Source organism: Choloepus didactylus, chromosome 16, assembly GCF_015220235.1.
Source record: "Choloepus didactylus isolate mChoDid1 chromosome 16, mChoDid1.pri, whole genome shotgun sequence".
Lineage (NCBI taxonomy): Eukaryota > Metazoa > Chordata > Mammalia > Pilosa > Megalonychidae > Choloepus > Choloepus didactylus.
In genome coordinates this window covers 55936157-55953713 of record NC_051322.1, presented here as the reverse complement: position 1 = coordinate 55953713, position 17557 = coordinate 55936157, and the positions used below count along the sequence as shown (strand labels likewise).

The following is a 17557-nucleotide window of genomic DNA, read 5'->3' as shown; positions in this document are numbered from 1 at the left end:
AAGTTTAAGAGGCAGAATAACTGGAAGTCATGATGCTCCTTATGGAATACCGATTGGAGCATTATGTATTACTGATATATTTGATTCTCTCATATGAAGTTAGACCAGTTTTAATAGAGGAAGATATTGTATTAAAGCTACACAATATATAGTCATAGGTTGCTCAGCCCAGAGGTCCATCAGTAGTAGAATGAATAAAGAAGTCATGGTACATTTACAGTTCTCAAACTTTTTGGTTTCAGGATTCCTTTCCGTTAAAAAAAAAATAGATATTAAACCAGCTTAACTATTGCAGTAATCCAGGGTTTGAGTCTCAACCCACCACTTCCACTGGGTAAACTGGAGTAGGTGGAAACAATTTATAAGTCAAGTATTTTGGTCTTACATAACAGTATGTTTGGAAACTTTTTACTTTAAATGATAACAAATTTGATTTTGATGTACAACTAGTAATGGCTATTTAGGTTGATTTGTCATATAATTTATATTTCTTTCTCAAACTCCCCCTCCCCAACCCCCCAACCCCCCCCCCCAGACAATGTTTTAGTATTTGAATGTAAGAATTTTTAAAAATAAAATAAAATACTTCTTTAAATTTATAGAAATAGAAGAATTACCTCCAATTGATCATGGCATTCCTATTACAGACCGAAGAAGTACTTTTCAGGCACACTTAGCTCCTGTAGTTTGTCCTAAACAGGTAAAGTTTACTATGTCCAGCTCACTTTGGTGTTATTTTAGCAAAGCAATTCAAAGAAATGATTTTTCAATAATAATGTCCTTTATTTTTACTCTTATGTTTAATTTTCATGTAAGATAAAATTATTTACCCATTTTCTTACTCCAAAAATACTGTGAATCTTGCAAGATTTGTTTTGTTTCTGGTTGGCAATGCTTCCAAAATTGTCTCTAAACCTCTGATTTGGGCTTAGCCCTCTAATAAATTTTCAAAAAAGAAAAACCCGTTGCGTTGCCGTAGAAAATTATGCTTAATAGCTTGCTAAAAGGAATTTCTGTCTTGCAGAGTGACAATTTTATGAAACCAAGTTTGTTCCATGCTTCTCCATCTAAGGGGACAGTGAACAGACTTTCTACCCTACCTGAATTCCTTTTTTCTTTCTGTTTCCTGATCTGAAATGACCTTATTCCTACTCAAGCTTGTAAAATGAGGGACTTTGCAGTCCAAAACTATATTCCTAAGTTTCAGCTTTTCTACTTTTTTTTTTTCCCCAGCAGAATCCTTTTCTTCTTACTTGCTGCTGTAATCTATCCCAACTTCAACTTTATTGATGTAAGAGACAATTTCAATAATTAAAAGTTAAAAGTCTCATTAATTTCACACAGATTTTAAGCAGCCATGTCTGCCCTTTGGTCTCTACAGCTACTTTACTCTCTAAGCTTTTCTAAAGCCTTGACCTTTAGAGATGACATTCTTTATACTAGGCTGCTCAGTCACTCTCTTTTAGTTTCTGGAAGAGGATGTTCTTTTTTGCATTGTGGTCAAGGTAACAGCTTTCGGTGTAGCCTTCTGGTCTTTTCTCCTAGGAATCCTCTTTTTGTCCTTGACCCATCCTTATAATCTTACCATGGTCCTCGTTAGACATTCTATTCTGAATCTCTTCACCCTGGATCCTCTTTCTGCTTCTGGTCACAGTCAGTTAGACTTATAGGATCATGATTTGTGAGAACCAAAACAAATCTTAGATGTCATTGTCCACTTCCTGTTATTGATCAGGAATCTTAGAACCTGAAAGGTTAAAAAATGGTATACTCAAGATTACACAACTTGTGATCCAAATTGGTCTCCCTGATTCTAGCTCAGACTCTCCTATTGCCAAAATTTCTTCCATATTCCTTTCCAGATACAACTTTTCTGAAAGTTCTGAGCATGTGTCACTCCCTCCCCCACCCCAAAAATCCATTTAAAGCAGGGAGTCACACACACACACACACACAATCTTTGCTGACTTCCATTGTCTACAAGGGAAAAATCTAAATTTCTCATATAAAACCCTTGTGGTATGACTAATGAATCATTCCTGACACATCTTCTATCATCCTCTCATTCATACTCTAAGTCACAGCTACATACAACTGTTAGTCACTTCCTGAATCTTTTTCTTTTAGGTTTCTGCTAGGGTTGCCAGATAAAATACAGGATGGCTAGTTAAATTTGAACTTCAGATAAATATTATTGGATGGAACATACTTGTACTAAAAAATATTATTTATTACTTATCTGAAATTCAAATTTAACTGTGTCCTGTATTTTTATTTGCTAAATCTGGTAACCCTAGTTCCTGCATTTGCACATACTGTTTCCTTTGAATGGAATGTCTTTTTTGTGCTGCACCTTCCTTTTCCCTTTTCTTGCAGAGGAGCTACCACTTATCTTTCAAGATCTGGCTCAGGTTACCTCCTATGAACCTTACTTGACTTCCAGAGTTTTGGTTTTATAACATTTGGAACCTGTGGATATTATGCACCTGTCACATTGGATGCATAAATTTGGTTAATTTCCAGAGCTGTTTTTTAGAAATTCTCATCTTTACATTTAAAATTCTCTACATAGAAAACATAATTTCCTTATATAAGTGACTTAGACGTGTTTAGTACTTATATAATTGTTGAGTACTGGTGCTCAGAAATACCAGATCTGTCATTTTTATTAAATGGATTTCTGTCCCTAAAATGAGAAAACTTTGGAAACGGATTTTTCAGAGTGTAGTTGGTTCTTTAAATAACTACTCATTTTAATACAGCAGTATATATGTCAATGTCCTTTCAGTGTTTTTCCTGGCATTTATTTACAGAGCAAATAAAAAGCATACGTCACTTTACTTATATTACTGCTGTTTTTAAGGTGAAAATGGTTCTTGCCAAATTGTATGAGAATAAGAAAATAGCTAGTGCTACCCACAACATCTACGCCTACAGGTGAGTGATCGTCACAATTTCATGAATGTATACTTTATTAAAAAATGGGGGAAAATGATGCATGGTTTTTTAAAATAACAAATATGTTTTTCTATTATAAAAGTAATAGACTTGTTTATAATATTTGGAAATTGCAAAAAAGAAAAAATATTGGAGGGAAAATAAGCCATTTTCTGTCATTAAATGTAACTGATGGTAACACTTTGGTATATTTTCTTTTTTTTCTATGCAAAGTTTATTTTTTTCAGTGCTTTACCCTTTTATTCTATTATTGCCTTAATTTAATGAAAGCATTTTCCCATATTATAATTGCTTTATGAATACTACTTTAATGGCTGTAGGATATTTGAGGTTCTGTGCCACAATTTATTTAACCATTTCCTTTTTGTTTTAGTTTTTCATATTTTTCTCTATTGTAAAAACAGTCCAACAAACATTTTTTACAGTTTTTAGATTATTTCCCTAGGGTAGATTCTGGTTGCTTCTGACTTCTTTTTTGAAATGAAATGGGGGTATTATTAAAAGAAAGAAATAATAGATCACAAGAAGTGGAATTATCAGAAAGTGTGAACATTTCTGAAACTCTTTATAAATATTGCCAAATATTTTCTGAAGGTTTTCTTTCAAACTATTTTACTCTTCCATCAGGAGTGAATTAAGAGTGCTTCTTTTACTAAATGCCTTTTAGTTTTAAGTACTAAGGTTTTTATATGATGATTTGTAATTGAAGAAATGAAAGGCATGTTGGTTTTGATATGCAAATTAGTACAGACTTAAGAAAGTTTAGGCCTAACATAAATCAGAGTATAAACATAGGGGTTTGGTGCAAATTTAAGGTGTGATTGAGACTATTGGTAAAATCTGGACTATCTGAAACTTTAAAAATATTATGTAATTCCCTTTTGTTAGAACATTCCCTTCTTCAGTAGGTATCACTGGACAGAATTTTGATGAGTCAGTCTTCAATATGAAAATGAGTAGTTAGACTGTGCTCTCAGTAATTAGCATGGGCTGTAAAAGTATTAATAGTATTCCACACATTTGTTGAGGGCTTTCTCTGTGCCAAGCACTTTACATAAATTAATTTGGATCATTTTAGCAGCTCTGCCACTGTGAAAAAGTTGACTTGTTCAAGAACATGTATTTGTTACATGGTCGATCTGAATTTGATAATCCAGTTTCATTTATCTCTTTATTTTTTGCCTACGTGGCTGTGTGGCTGCACCTTCAGCAATCTCTGTACGTAACTTTGACCCTAAGTTATTCCACAAGAGTTAAATGATATGCCAGATATTCTATTTTTGGCTCAAGATTTTTGGGTTTTTAAGTTCTTGGGACTGGTTTTGAGTTTTCCTTTGTCCTCCTGTGTTTGTAGGTGATTGTCATCTCTCACAGAGGTTGTTAGAATAACTGCATGTAGCAGCTCCTTCTACCTTATATAATTGATGATTGGGAATGAAAGTACTTAGCTTATTAGAATTATGTGTCAGATAAGGCTAAAAAGGCCCAAAGTGGAGGCTTGAGGGACCCAATTGAGAGTAAAACAAATGAACTTTATTTGGAACATGGATTTTGTGATGTGTATTTTGAATTTTTAGGGTTCTTTTAAGGTTATTTCCTGATTCTGGGGCTGTGTTCCTGCTTTGAGGTTAGGGGGCAAGCTTCAGGCTATTGGTGCACACAGCTTTGGATGCTGCATCACTGTCTTCCTGGTGTGTGAGGAAAGGGTTAGTGAAAATTTCCCTAAGTTCATTTATTTTTTGACCTAACAGTACTGATTTATAAAGGCAAATTTTCGTCATTTCTTTTGTAAAATTATGGTGTTAATTTAAAAGTCTGATCTAAACCAACCTCTCACTCTTTTCCCTTAAATTTGCCATATTAAAATTTTTTTGATAATACTAACATGTTTACAAGGTCAACTCTAAATAATAATAGAGCCTGGCCGTAGTAGGTGTCAGTGAAATTGAATGGATAGATGGATGGAAGGCAGGACAAATGAATGAATGAATATGACTCTTATAATATACTATAAATAATATAATTGACTTATATGTGTAGATAGGAGTATGGCTTTTCATAGCCACAGCTGGGAGTGCGTCTTTGCAAAGTTTGCCCAGTGCTAGATGATGCCATTTGTAGGGGCCTAAGAAATCCACTAGATGGCATACCTTAACTAGCACTATTTTCTTTTTTATATCTCTAGCACTTATTTGTCAAGTTATTCTACATTATAGGCCCTATGTTATTATTCCAAATACCAATTTTCTAGAAAATTTAGAAGTGTAAAAATACCATGATTTACCTCCAATATTGGTAACATCCAATAGAAAATTATAAAGAGAAAAATAAATCTTAGAATTCTTAATCAGAAAGGGGAAAAATAAAGACATGCTTGATGGCTGTAGTAATATGTGAGGAAAATATAAGATATTAACTTAAAATGGTTTTATTGCCTTCTTGTTTTTATATGTGTTTCTCTTTTACCAGATCTTAGGTTCTTTGAAGACAGGACTATGCCACTTATTTCTTTTATATAATTTCATAGTTCCTATTATGTGTAATGCTTCTATATAGTATATTCTCAGTAAATGTTTTTGAGTAACTGTCTTCTATATCTTTATAGCATGAGGGTCAAATAAGTAGGGTAAGTGTCAGTTGTGTAAATGCAACTTCCCATAATAGCAACATTTTTTATTTAAAGGAGACATTTTTGATTCCTACTTTTCCCAAATAAAGAGATGAAGCATACTGGATAATAAATCATCAGGGAAAAAATATCTAATATATAGTTCAAGAAGGATTTTTTTTTAAAACAAATACACTGATTTTGGAAGTAATCAAAATTGATGGCAACAATTATTGAGGAATAGCTTTTATTACAATATTTTGAGGTTTTAAACTGTTAACACTGTTATTTGTATTTTCAGAATATATTGTGAGGATAAACAGACCTTCTTACAGGACTGTGAAGATGATGGGGAAACAGCAGCTGGTGGGCGTCTTCTCCATCTCATGGAGGTAAGCATTAGTTAAATCCCTTTCATCCTGTTCTATATGAACCATGAAATTTCTCCACAAAACAGAGCTCCATTTAGGAATTCATGTATCAGTTAGACTGTATAACATAAGATATCTTTAGTTAGTGGATACTTTCTTTTTAACTTTTTATTTTGAAACATTTTCAAACTTATAGGACAGTTAAGAGAATAATACAAACCCCATACAGAGAACTCCAACATAGCCCTGCCCTCCAATTTCAGCATTGTGCCGCATTTGCCATATCATTCTATCTATCCATCCATCCATCCGTCTGTCTGTCTGTTTTGTTTCCAGTCCATTTTCTCAACACTTGAGTGTAGGTTGTATATATGATGCTCCTTGAACACTTCGTACTGACATGTATATTTCCTATGAACGAGGATATTCATTCACATATCCATCTTAAGTACACTTATCAGGTTCAAGCAAGTTAACATTGAAATAAAGCTTATAGTCTATATTCCAAATTTCTCATATGTCCCAGAAATTCCTTTTGGGCCTTTTCTCCTCTGTTATTAGATCCCACCCAGGATCACATATTGCATTGTGTTTGATTGTCATGGTCTCTTTAATTTCTCATTCTTTTTTTTTTTTTTAAATTGTGAGAACTTTTATAGAACTTAAACTTTTCCATTCAGCCATTCCCAAGCATACCATTCAATGGTCCCCCTACCTCTCACCTCTGCCAATCTGTACTCTAATTTCTGTCTCTATGAGATTGCATATTCTCTGATATTTTCTTTTTAGTTACTATGGGGCTTAAATTTAATGTCCTAAGTCTGTAACACACTCATTTGCTTCGATGCCAACTTAACTTCAATGCTGTGCTCAAATAATGTTCCTATGTTCCATCCCCCCCACCGTTACATAGTTCTTGTCACAAATTACTTGTTTATACATTATAAGTTTAAAAACACTGATATATTGTTACACTTTATGCATTTGCCTTTTAGATCCTATAGGAGGTAAAAAGTAGAGATACAAACCAAAAATACAATAGTACTGGCATTTATATTTACCCATTTATTATCCTTATCAGAGATCCTTATTTCTTCCTGCAGCTTCAATCTATTATCCCTTCTTTTCAAACTATAGAACTCTCTTTAGTGTCTCTTGTAGGGCCGGTCTAGGGTGACAAAATCCCTCAACTTTTGCTTATCTGGTAATGTCTTAACCTCTCCCTCGTATTTGAAAGGCAGTCTTGCCAGATATAGAATTCTTGGTTGGCAACTTTTTGCTGTCAGCACTTTAAATGTGTCATTCCTCTGCCTTCTTGCCTCCATGGTTTCCGATGAGAAATTGGCACTTAATCTTATTGAGGCTCCCTTGTATGTGACATGTTGTTTCTCTCTTGAGGCTTTCAAAATTCTGTCTTTATCTTTGGCATTCAACAGTTTGATTATAACTTGGTGTGCTGTGAGTCTATTTGGGTTTATCCTGTTTGTAATTCATTGAGCATCTTGGATGTGTATATTCTTGTCTTTAAATTTGGGAAGTTTTTAGCCATTATTTCCTCAAATAGTCTGCCCCCCTCTCTCTTTCTTCTCCTTCTGGGTCTCCCACAAATGCAGATATTGGGACATCTGATGGTGTTCTATAGGTTTCTCAGGCTCTCTTCACTTTTCTTCTTCTTTCCTTTCTGCTCAGACTGGATGATTTCAATTATCTTATCCTCACGTTCTCTGGTTCTTTCTTCTGCCAGCTTCAGTCTGCTATAGAACCTCTCTAGGGAATTTTTAATTTGTTACTGTGATCTTCTGCACAGTTTGGTTTCTTTTCATAATTTCCATCTCTCTGTTGATACTTTCTTTTGTTCATCTGTCATTTTCCAGATTTCCTGTAGTTCTTTGCCCATGTTTTACTTTAGGCCTTTGATAATATTTAGGATCATTTTTTAAAAGCTTTTGTCAGGTATGTCCCAGATATGATCCTCCTCAGTGACCGTTTCTGTTGCTTTAGTTTTCTCCTTTGCCTGGGTCATTGCTCCCTGTTTCTTTGTATGCTTTGTAATCTTTTGTTAAAACCTGGAAATTTTTGTATTTTAACATGTTTATCACTGGAATTTAGACTCTGAGGCATCTGTTCCTTAAACTTGTGTCCACCTAGTGTTATGACAAAAATTTCCTGGATTGCTAACAAAAGGAAAAAAAGAAGGAATAACAGAAAACACCCTTCCCAGTCTTTACAGATTGACCTGTGCAAGTGCTTTCCTTCAAAATTTACCCATACAAAGTATTTTGAGAATAGCTTGAGGCCAATGCATAGGGGCCACCCTGATCTTTTCTGTGCATGCATATAGTCTTGAGCATGCGCACGTGGTCCTGGGAATTGACATGCATATAGATATCCCCTCTTCCTCAGGAAATAGTTTCTTCATGGTCTCAGGCATTGTTCTTTATGTTCTACCGGCAGTTCCTTGCCCCTGACAGCCTTTTTTTGTCTGCTCTTCTACAGAGTTCTGTAGGACAGCCCCCAGAGTTGCTTTCTATAGGCAGGGCAGGTTCAGGGACAGTGAGTCCCTAAGGCTACCTACAGACAGATTGGGCCAGATATACATGCTCCAAATGTGTGCACGAGGGTTGCTCTGCTTTCTCTGGAACCAGGACCAGAGATCTGCACTGGGACTGTGGTTTGGCTCAGTGCTGAATCAGTGAGGGTTATAGGAGGGGCCAGCAGGGTGCCACAAGAGCTTACTGCTTTTAAGTAGCCCTTTTCCTGAGCCTTTTTCTTGATTTGGTGCTCCCTCTGTTACTGTAGTCCTTTTATTGTTTTTTGGAGCTTTGAAAAAGGAGTTTTTGCCAGTTGTTGGTTATTCAAAACTTCTGTGGAGGAAGAGTCCTGAAGCATCTCACTCTGCCATCTTAGTTAATTTTTAATCACTGATTGAGTGAAAATTTTAACCATTCAATATAGGATGGAAAATAAAGGGTTAATAATAAGTGTTGTGCTTTCTATCTCTTTCAAGTCATAGAAGGAGATTGCCTTCAGCTCTGGGAAATGATCTTGTCTTTTTTTGTGGTTGTTTTTTGACAATTTCCTCCCCTCTATTTTCTCTGTTCTATTTTTGTGGGACTCCTATTAGTTGGATATTGGACTTCTGAATACATCTAGATTGTTTCTTTTTTATAAAGTTGTCCACCTCATTGTCTTTGTTTTATATTCTGAGAGATTTTCTTGACTATGTTCCAAATTTCAGTTGAATTTTAAATTTTTTCAGCATTCATACATTTAACTTTTGTTCCTGTTTGCTAATGCTGCCATTATGCAAAATACCAGAAATAGATTGGCTTTTATAAAGGGGATTTATTATGTTACAAATCTGTGGTTCTGAGGCCATAAAATGTCCAAACTAAGGCATCATCAAGGGGATACCTTCACTGAAGAATGGCTGATGGCATCTGGAACACCTCTGTCAGCTGGGAAGGCACGTGGCTGGCACCTGCTGTTACTTTGCTCCCAGGTTGTGTTTCAAAATGGCTTTCTCCAAAATGTCTCTGTGTCTCTCTTAGCTTCTTCACCTCCTGTGCATCTAAGCTCGGGGTCCTCTCTTAGCTTCTCTGGAGCAAACTCTGGGCTGGTATCTCCAAATGTCTTCAAGCATCTCCAAGTGTCAGCATCATTGTCAGCTCTTATCTTCTCTCCAAAATGTCCCTCTCAGCTGCTCGGCACTCCTTCTGTCTGTGAGCTCTTTTATAGGACTCCAGTGATTGAATCAGGACCTACCCTGAATGGGTGGATTCCGTATCTCCATGGAAATAATTTAATCAAACGTTTCACCCATAGTTGATTGAGTCACATCTCCATGGAAACACGCAATCAAAAGATTCCAACCTAATCAAAACTAATATGTCTGCCCCCACAAGTTTGCATTAAAGAATATGGCTTTTGGAGGGACATAATATATCCAAAGTGGCACAACTTTCAAGAGTTCTTTTTTGTTCTCGATTTTCCTTGTTCATATTGTCGTGTTCAGGTTTCATGCTTGCGATATCTTCTAAAATTTCTCAGCATATACAAATTAGAGTTTCTTTTTTGGATGTTCTCCTCCTTAAAATTTTCCTGGTCAGTTTTAGATTATCTTGTCCTTTCTCTTTCATTTTCCTGGAGTTTCTTCATCTCTCTGGTGATCATTGATTGTCCACTACTTTTAATATTGGATTGCTTTTTTCCTAAGGTAATTGCTATAGTTTCTTCTGCTTTTGTATGTGGATGTTTGTTTCTAACCAGGCCCTTCCTTTAAGTAGGAACTCTGTATGTATGCCAGGCTTGTAGACCGGTAGGTGTCATTTTAACAGCAATGTTTAACAAATGTCAACATGAGGAAGGCTTTCCTGATAGGCACCAGTGAGAACTCTTGCAACTGCTATTCTTCCCAGTGGTTTGTTCAGCAGTAGCTTTTTTGTTGTTGTTTGGTCCTAAAGGCAAAAGTCTGTGTAAAATGCGATATTCTGGTTAAAGTCACCAAGAACTGCGACCTGTGTGCATTTTTCCCCCTGCCTGCATGTTCCCCTCTTCACTCTGCGCAGTTGCTCCAAAGTAACTTCAGGACATGGTGGAGCATGGTGATTGTTTTCCAAGTTCCTTTCTTGTCTTAACATTCCATCCCCTGAATTGTTAGTAAGCTCACTCATTGCTTACTTACATGGCTAAAGTCACTGGGAAATTTTATGTACTATTGTGTATATGGGTTTTTTATTCTCCTTTAAAGCTTGCATTTGTACATGTATATATATGTATCTAATTATGCTTCTGAAAATAACAGATTTTGAATGTGAGGAATGTCATGGTGGTAGTATCACGCTGGTATGGAGGTATTCTGCTAGGACCAGATCGCTTTAAACATATCAACAACTGTGCCAGAAACATACTAGTAGAGAAGAATTATACAAATTCACCGGTAAGTGGTTACTGACACTATAGCTGCCTATGATTTTTTTTTTTAAGACAGAAAACTAAGAATGAATCAAGTGTATATGGTGCATATTTTAGCATGTAAAAGTTGCCAAAATGCAATATGCCAGAAGAGGATTGGCTTTTAACAATGAAGATTTATTAGATTACAAATTTACAGTCCTAAGGCCATGAAAATGTCTGCATCAAAGCATCAACAGGATATCTTCTTCTAGGAAAGGCTCTTGTTGATCTGGGACTCCTCTGTCAAATGGGAAGGCACATGGTGGCATCTACTGGTGCTTCTCTCCTGAGTTTTGTTGCATTCAGTTTCTGGCAGCTCCATCTGTGGCTTTCTTTCTGAGCTTCTGTGTGTTTCTGTCTTTTAGTTTCTGTCTATCTTAGCTTCTCTGTCTTTGTCTCTGTTTCTCATCCTCTTATAAAGGACTCCAGCAAGAGGATTAAATCCCAACTGGAATGAGCTAGGTCACATCTCAACTTAAGATCCTATTCACCAGAAGATCCTGCTTACAATGGATCCACACCAATGGTCATGGATTAGCTTTAAGAACATGCTTTTCTGGGGTACATGCAGCTTCAAACCATCACCATGCATTGGACTAGGAAATTGGAGATTTAGGTTCCAGTCAAAATAGTGTATGGATGGATGGGTAGAAAAATGGAGACAAAAACTAAATGAAAAATTGGGTGGGATGGGGGTGGTGGTGAAATGATTTGGGTGTTCTTTTTTACTTTTATTTTTTATTCTTATTTTCTTTTTGGTGTAAGAAGAATGTTCAAAAATTGATTGGGGTGATGAATGCATTGTGAACAGTTGATTATACACCATGGATGATTGTATGGTATGAGAATATACCTCAATAAAACTGAATTTAAAAATTAAAAAAAAAAAAATATAGTGTGCCTAGTCAATTGCGTGACCTTGGGCAGATGACTTAGTTTCTTCAAACCTTAGTTTCATAGATTCATAGTTTTATAACCATGTAAACCTTTAAAGTTCAACTAGTTTCCATCCCCTAAAATGGAGGTCCAGAGAGGTTGTAGCCAATGTCACACTGGACTGGATGTTCTTTAAGGCCTTATGTTCTAAGACTGTATAATTCTCTGTTAGTATCAGAGCAACTCCTCTTGCTCCTGGCATGCCTTTATATGCCTTCTTATTTTATATTTTAAGTTTATTTTGTTTCATGTTTTAATTATGTTTCTGACTATTCTTTTTAATCTTTATTTACTGGCTTATTTTGGAAGGTGGACAGTAGAGTAATATTTAAATTATTCAGACATAAATTTACTACATAAATAAGTGTTTTTCTTGATTATCCTTGACTGTTTTGAAAATATTACACTTGGCTATAAGTAAAAGTCCCCTGTAAAACAGAAAGTTGATACATATGGGAGTGATTATGCCCTCACCATTATATGTATTCTGTATGATGAGATGTAAGATTTCCTAAGCCAGCATCTTCCTTTCTTCATATAAATGGGGAGATACTGCATTGATTTGTGTCTCTTTCAGGAGAAATCATCTAAGGCTTTGGGAAAGAACAAAAAAGTAAGAAAAGAGAAGAAGAGGAGTGAACCTTAGTGCCTGAAACTCTATGAAAGGTTAATTTGCCTATAATTAAATACAAATTACACAGTCATCAAGGAATATATTGTGCAGAGAGAAGATGCTTGACTGCTCAAGTCTGCCAATTCATTGTGGACACCAACATTATCTTTTCTTCTTTGGTTATATCATCTGCCAAAAGTAGAGAACTTAATGATATATTCATTGTGTTTCAGGCTTATTGAGAAGGAGTAATTGGACTTAATCACCTCTTCATCTGATTTTAGGAAGGTAACAGTTGCCCAGGGCAGTACCTGAGTTAACTGTCCATTTCAGTTACATGTCAAGTGCCTTTGTTAGGCGGGGAAGGAGCATCTCTAGAGGAATATAAATACCTGATATCTTGTCATTTGGATTCTTGGTGTGTTAAATGAATATTGCCTTTTACTGCTCTTTATAGCTTATTGGAATAGGAGCACATTGAAGATTGATCTTGGAGAGCTGCTTCTTGTGATTTTAGTTCATACGTACGTATGTTATAAATCTCTTCATTGAGTGAAAATCCAGGAATATCCATCAGCAGATATGTGCTGAGGTGGTAATTCACCTAATGTATTTGTTAGCATAAATGTTTTGCCTCATTTTCTGTAGCAAATTGGTGATTGTGAAATTTTAAAAAAGTGATTTTCTTGTCTCTGCCTTTTTTTATTTAATTCTTGTAACATAAAGCCATAAATATGTGGTATTGGTAGTCTCCTCCCACCCCTGAAATATATTGGTTTAACATTCTGGTTTCTTTCAACAACCAGGAGGTACTGTTTTTGTGATCTTCATTGTGGAATTAAAACTCTGCTAGAATCTCTGCTGGTTAATAGAACATTTATAGCTTGAATAGAGGATGGCAGAATGACACTGATATAGGGTAGGAGTATGTTGCACAGTTATATGAATTTGATGCACGTTTCCCACTGCACTCCAGCCATCTTTCTCAATTCCTTGATTTTGTGGAGGGTAAGAACAAACCATTTGATTGGAGAAACAAAAGAAAACCCCTCTTTTTCCTGATCTTATCAATGTTTTCATCAGTGTTTTATGTTTGTTCTTTCATTTGTAAGTTGTTCACTTACAAATGTTTACAGGCATTTAGATAATAAGTTTATCTTTGGATTTAATAATAAGTAATTAGCTGTTCACTTTGAGATATGATTACAAACAACTATTAAATATTATAACTTGATTACAGATTTACATGAGATTACCTTCCCAATAGAAGGAAAAGAAATTAAGAGTCAACTATGGGGTGGTGCTAGAGCATAGAAAGCATCAGAACAAATGGAGAGGCAGATATTTTCTCTGTGCTCTGATATTTTACCTTTGAGAAACCCAATATCCTTAACTTGATATTTTTAATAAGAACTTAATGAATAGTCTTATATTAGGGTGGATTTTGAGAAACAAAGCTAAATTATATTTCCTGCGACTGTATTTAATGTTGTCCATTATCAAGAGCCATCAGAGGATGGCCTGTATATATAGAGAGATCACTCACTTGAGGTTCCGTGAAAAGTTAAGTATGTCCTATGTATTAACTGTTAAGATATTAAAGAGGTGAGAGACCATTTTTAAACAAAAACATAATTTCACAATTTTGGCATGTGAAACCTGTGGACGGAGATATAAAACAATAAGACTTTGGCGCTACAGAAAAAGAAATGAGTTAATTTTTCTGCAGCACCAAATTTAAATTTATTTCTCGCTGCTTTAACATTTATTTAGGGTTTTACAGAAAACAAAGTGCCCTTCACATCTTTGATCTCATTTTCCCTTCTTTTTAAGAAACGTTATTTTTGCTTCTTTCTACAAAAAATATTACCCACTTTTTATTGACTAAAAAAACCTCATCTCCTTGGTCCAGAGTCAGTGAGCTAGTAATACAGAGAGATCCAAAGTTCTTTAATTCTGAATCCTGAGTTATTTCACACTTTACCATTATGGAGATTCTAACTAATGATAGTATGTTTCTCTCTATTTAAAACTTTTCTTGGTGAGAGGATTTTCAAATTCTCTAAATAATAATTTTCTAATAGCCAAATTTATGCTATGGCGTATTTTATAGTATATTCACAGTATATATTTATTACTTAAAAATATACTCCACAGGCCTGTGTAAGAGCAAGTAGCATCTACTTTTTAAAATGAGAGTAGCAGTAGCTGCATCAAAAATATGCTTTGGAGGTGTATGTGATGAAACAAAGCCTATTTGAAGGAAATTACATCAAACCACAACCAAGAAAGAGTAGCATGAAGCAGGTACTATTTGAAGAGCAAGTGTTAAGGATTGAATTGTGTCCTCCAAAAAGATATTTTGAAGTTCTAACTCCCATTACCTCAGCATGTGACCTTAATGGGAAATAGGGTTGTTATAGATAAAATTTGTTAAATTAAGATGTGGTCATACTGGAGTAGGGCAGGCTCCTAATCCAATATGACCAGTGTCCTTAAAAGAAGGGGAGAAGGCACTCAGACATAAAGGAGGAGGCCATGTGATGATGGAGGCAGAGAGTAAAGTGCTGCAGCTACAAACCAAGAACACCAAGGATTGCCAGAAAACCACTAGAACCCAGGAAGGGGCAAGGGAGGATTCTCCCTTTCATGTTTCAGAGGGAGTGTGGTCCTGCTCACACCTTGATTTCAGACTTCCAGCCTCCACAACTAGAGACAATAAATTTCTGTTGTTTTAAACCACCCAGTTTGTAGTACTTTGTTATAGCAGCCCTAGGAAACTAAGACAAGAAGTGAAATTTATTGGAAAAATTATGTAATCACCACCAATCCCACTATCCAGAGATAGCAATTAACATTTGATATGTGCTTCCTTATATTTTTTTCCTGTGCATGACTTTATAAATATGGATATTTTTCTTTCCACAAAAATGGTATTAAACTGTACATACTATTTTATAACGTGCATATTTCATATAGAATTATATTAACATTTTTCCCGTGTCAATAAATATTCTTCTATGGTATAATTTTTGGTGGCTGCATAGTATTCCATCTTCTGGGTATACCATAATTTGTTTGACTAATTCTCTGTGTTTCCAATTTTTGTTTTTAACCCTACACTATTATAAACAACTGAACAACTGCATCATTGTGTGTGTGTGTATAAATCTGATTACTTCTTTAGGAAAAACCCCTAAAAATGGAATTCCTTGGTCAAAACTTTTCATATTCTAATAGCTTTTGATTGGTTTAGCCAAATTGCTCTCCAGAAAGTTTTACCAGTTATGCTCTTATTGTATAATAAACAACTTGATTGGTCTTTGCCCCCTGTTATGGGAGACAGTTTCTAAATCTGGAGTTTCCTGTGATGAGTGTCTTTTGTTATTCATGATGCCCCGTCCTGCCTGATAGTTTATACTGGAGAGAATTCAGGGTGGGGCCAGCCATGCTAGTTTTAGGGCCACCACACCTGAAAGACCAGCCATGTGATTAGGGGATTGGGGCTTTGAGCCTCCTTTTATCAGCTTGACCTTGGGGGTGGGAGGAATAGTCGGGAGCTAGAAGGGAGTTCAACCATGTGGGCATTGACACAATCAGTCATGTTTGCATAATGAAACCCCAATAAAAACTCTGGACCATGATGCTAAAGCGAGTTTCCCTAATTGGTAATACACATTGATGTGCTGGAAGGTTGATACATTCTGGCCTCACCCACCAGGAGAGGACACTGAAGCTTTGCATGGGATCCTCCAGACTTTGTCTTATATGTTGCTTGTTTGGCTTCTTATTCATGTCTTTTTGCTAAATAAAACTATAATCATAAGGATATTGCTTTCCTGAGTTTTATGAGTTGTTCTAGCAAATCTGAGGGGATGGTGAAAACCCTGGAATTTGTAGCCAGTTGGTCAAAGAAGTGCAGGTGGCCTGGGAATCCCTGAACTTGCAGCTGATGTCTGAAGAACACCACTTGTAGAGGTTTGTGCCCTTATCCTGTGGAGTCTGACCTAACCCCAGTTAGTTGGAGTTGGAATTGTGTTGTAGTTGGGTCAGAAGTTAGTGCAACCCCTATTGGCATTGTCTTAGAGAATCAGGAAAAGAAGTGGAAAAGAGGCAGTCTGGTAGATAAAACCTCCATTATCTTTTCTTTTTCATTAAACATCTTGTTTTGAAATTATTAAAGACCCATAAGAAGTTGCAAAAATAGTAGAGATGTCCTGTGTGCCTGTCAGTCAGCTTCCCCTTGAGGTAACATCTTACATAACATAATAAGTTATCAAAACCAGAAGATACATTCTGGATACAAGTCTTTTGTCAGATACTTGATTTGCAAATATTTTCTCCCAGTCTATAGCTTGTCTTTTCATTCTCTTTAACTGTCTTTTGCAAAGCGAAAGTTTTTAATTTTGATGAAATCTAATGTATCGTTTATATTTTATTTTTTTGGATCATGCTTTTGGTAAGTCTAAAATACCAAACCCCAGGTCATGAAGATTTTCTCCTGTTCTCTTTTTAAAGTTTTATAGTCTTATGTCTTTCATTTAGATCTATTATCATTTGGAGTTAAATTTTTATGTAAGGTGTGAGGTTTAGGTGGAGGTTCATTTTTTTGCATATGGATGTCCATTAATGGCAGTGACTAATTTTTTAAATTGAACTTTTTTTGGTGAGTCTTCACAAAGTAAACAGTTATGTAACTAGCACTTAGATTGAAAAAATAAACACGGTTATAGCACTCCACAATCCCACTTGCGTTCCTTCCAGTCATTTCATGCTCTCCTCCCCCTAAGTAATTACCTTCTTGATTTTTGACAGCTGAGGTTAATTTTGTTATTTTGATACATGAGTGGAATAACACTTGATGTACCCTTATCTCAGCTTCTTTTGTTCAGTGTTTTGTTTGTGAGATTCATCTGGGTTGTTGTATGTCGCAATAGTTTTTTTTCTCATCATTGCAAAATATGTCCTTGAATGAATATAATTATTTATCAATTCTATATATAGATACCTGGGTTTCCAATTAGCAGCTACTACTATTATTGCAGCTATTATGAACAGTATTGTACATGGCTTTTGGTGAACATATGTATACATTTCTATAGGTTATATACCTAG

The 17557-nt window shown here is 35.5% G+C and overlaps 1 protein-coding gene across 2 annotated transcripts in view; it reads left to right on the top strand.

Annotated features, from left to right (window-relative positions):
- IMPACT (impact RWD domain protein) overlaps positions 1 to 17557 on the top strand; it is a 38221-nt gene that overhangs the window by 18374 nt on the left and 2290 nt on the right. Inside the window, exons 7-11 of one of the 2 annotated variants that reach the window (XM_037806403.1) lie at positions 603 to 700; positions 2864 to 2937; positions 5868 to 5958; positions 10742 to 10876; positions 12407 to 12495. In XM_037806403.1, coding sequence (XP_037662331.1) covers positions 603 to 700; positions 2864 to 2937; positions 5868 to 5958; positions 10742 to 10876; positions 12407 to 12475 — 467 coding nt within the window. In that variant the 3' untranslated portion in view covers positions 12476 to 12495. Of the gene's footprint in view, positions 1 to 602; positions 701 to 2863; positions 2938 to 5867; positions 5959 to 10741; positions 10877 to 12406; positions 16489 to 17557 lie in introns of those variants that run through there. The other variant, XM_037806402.1, reaches the window with a different exon arrangement.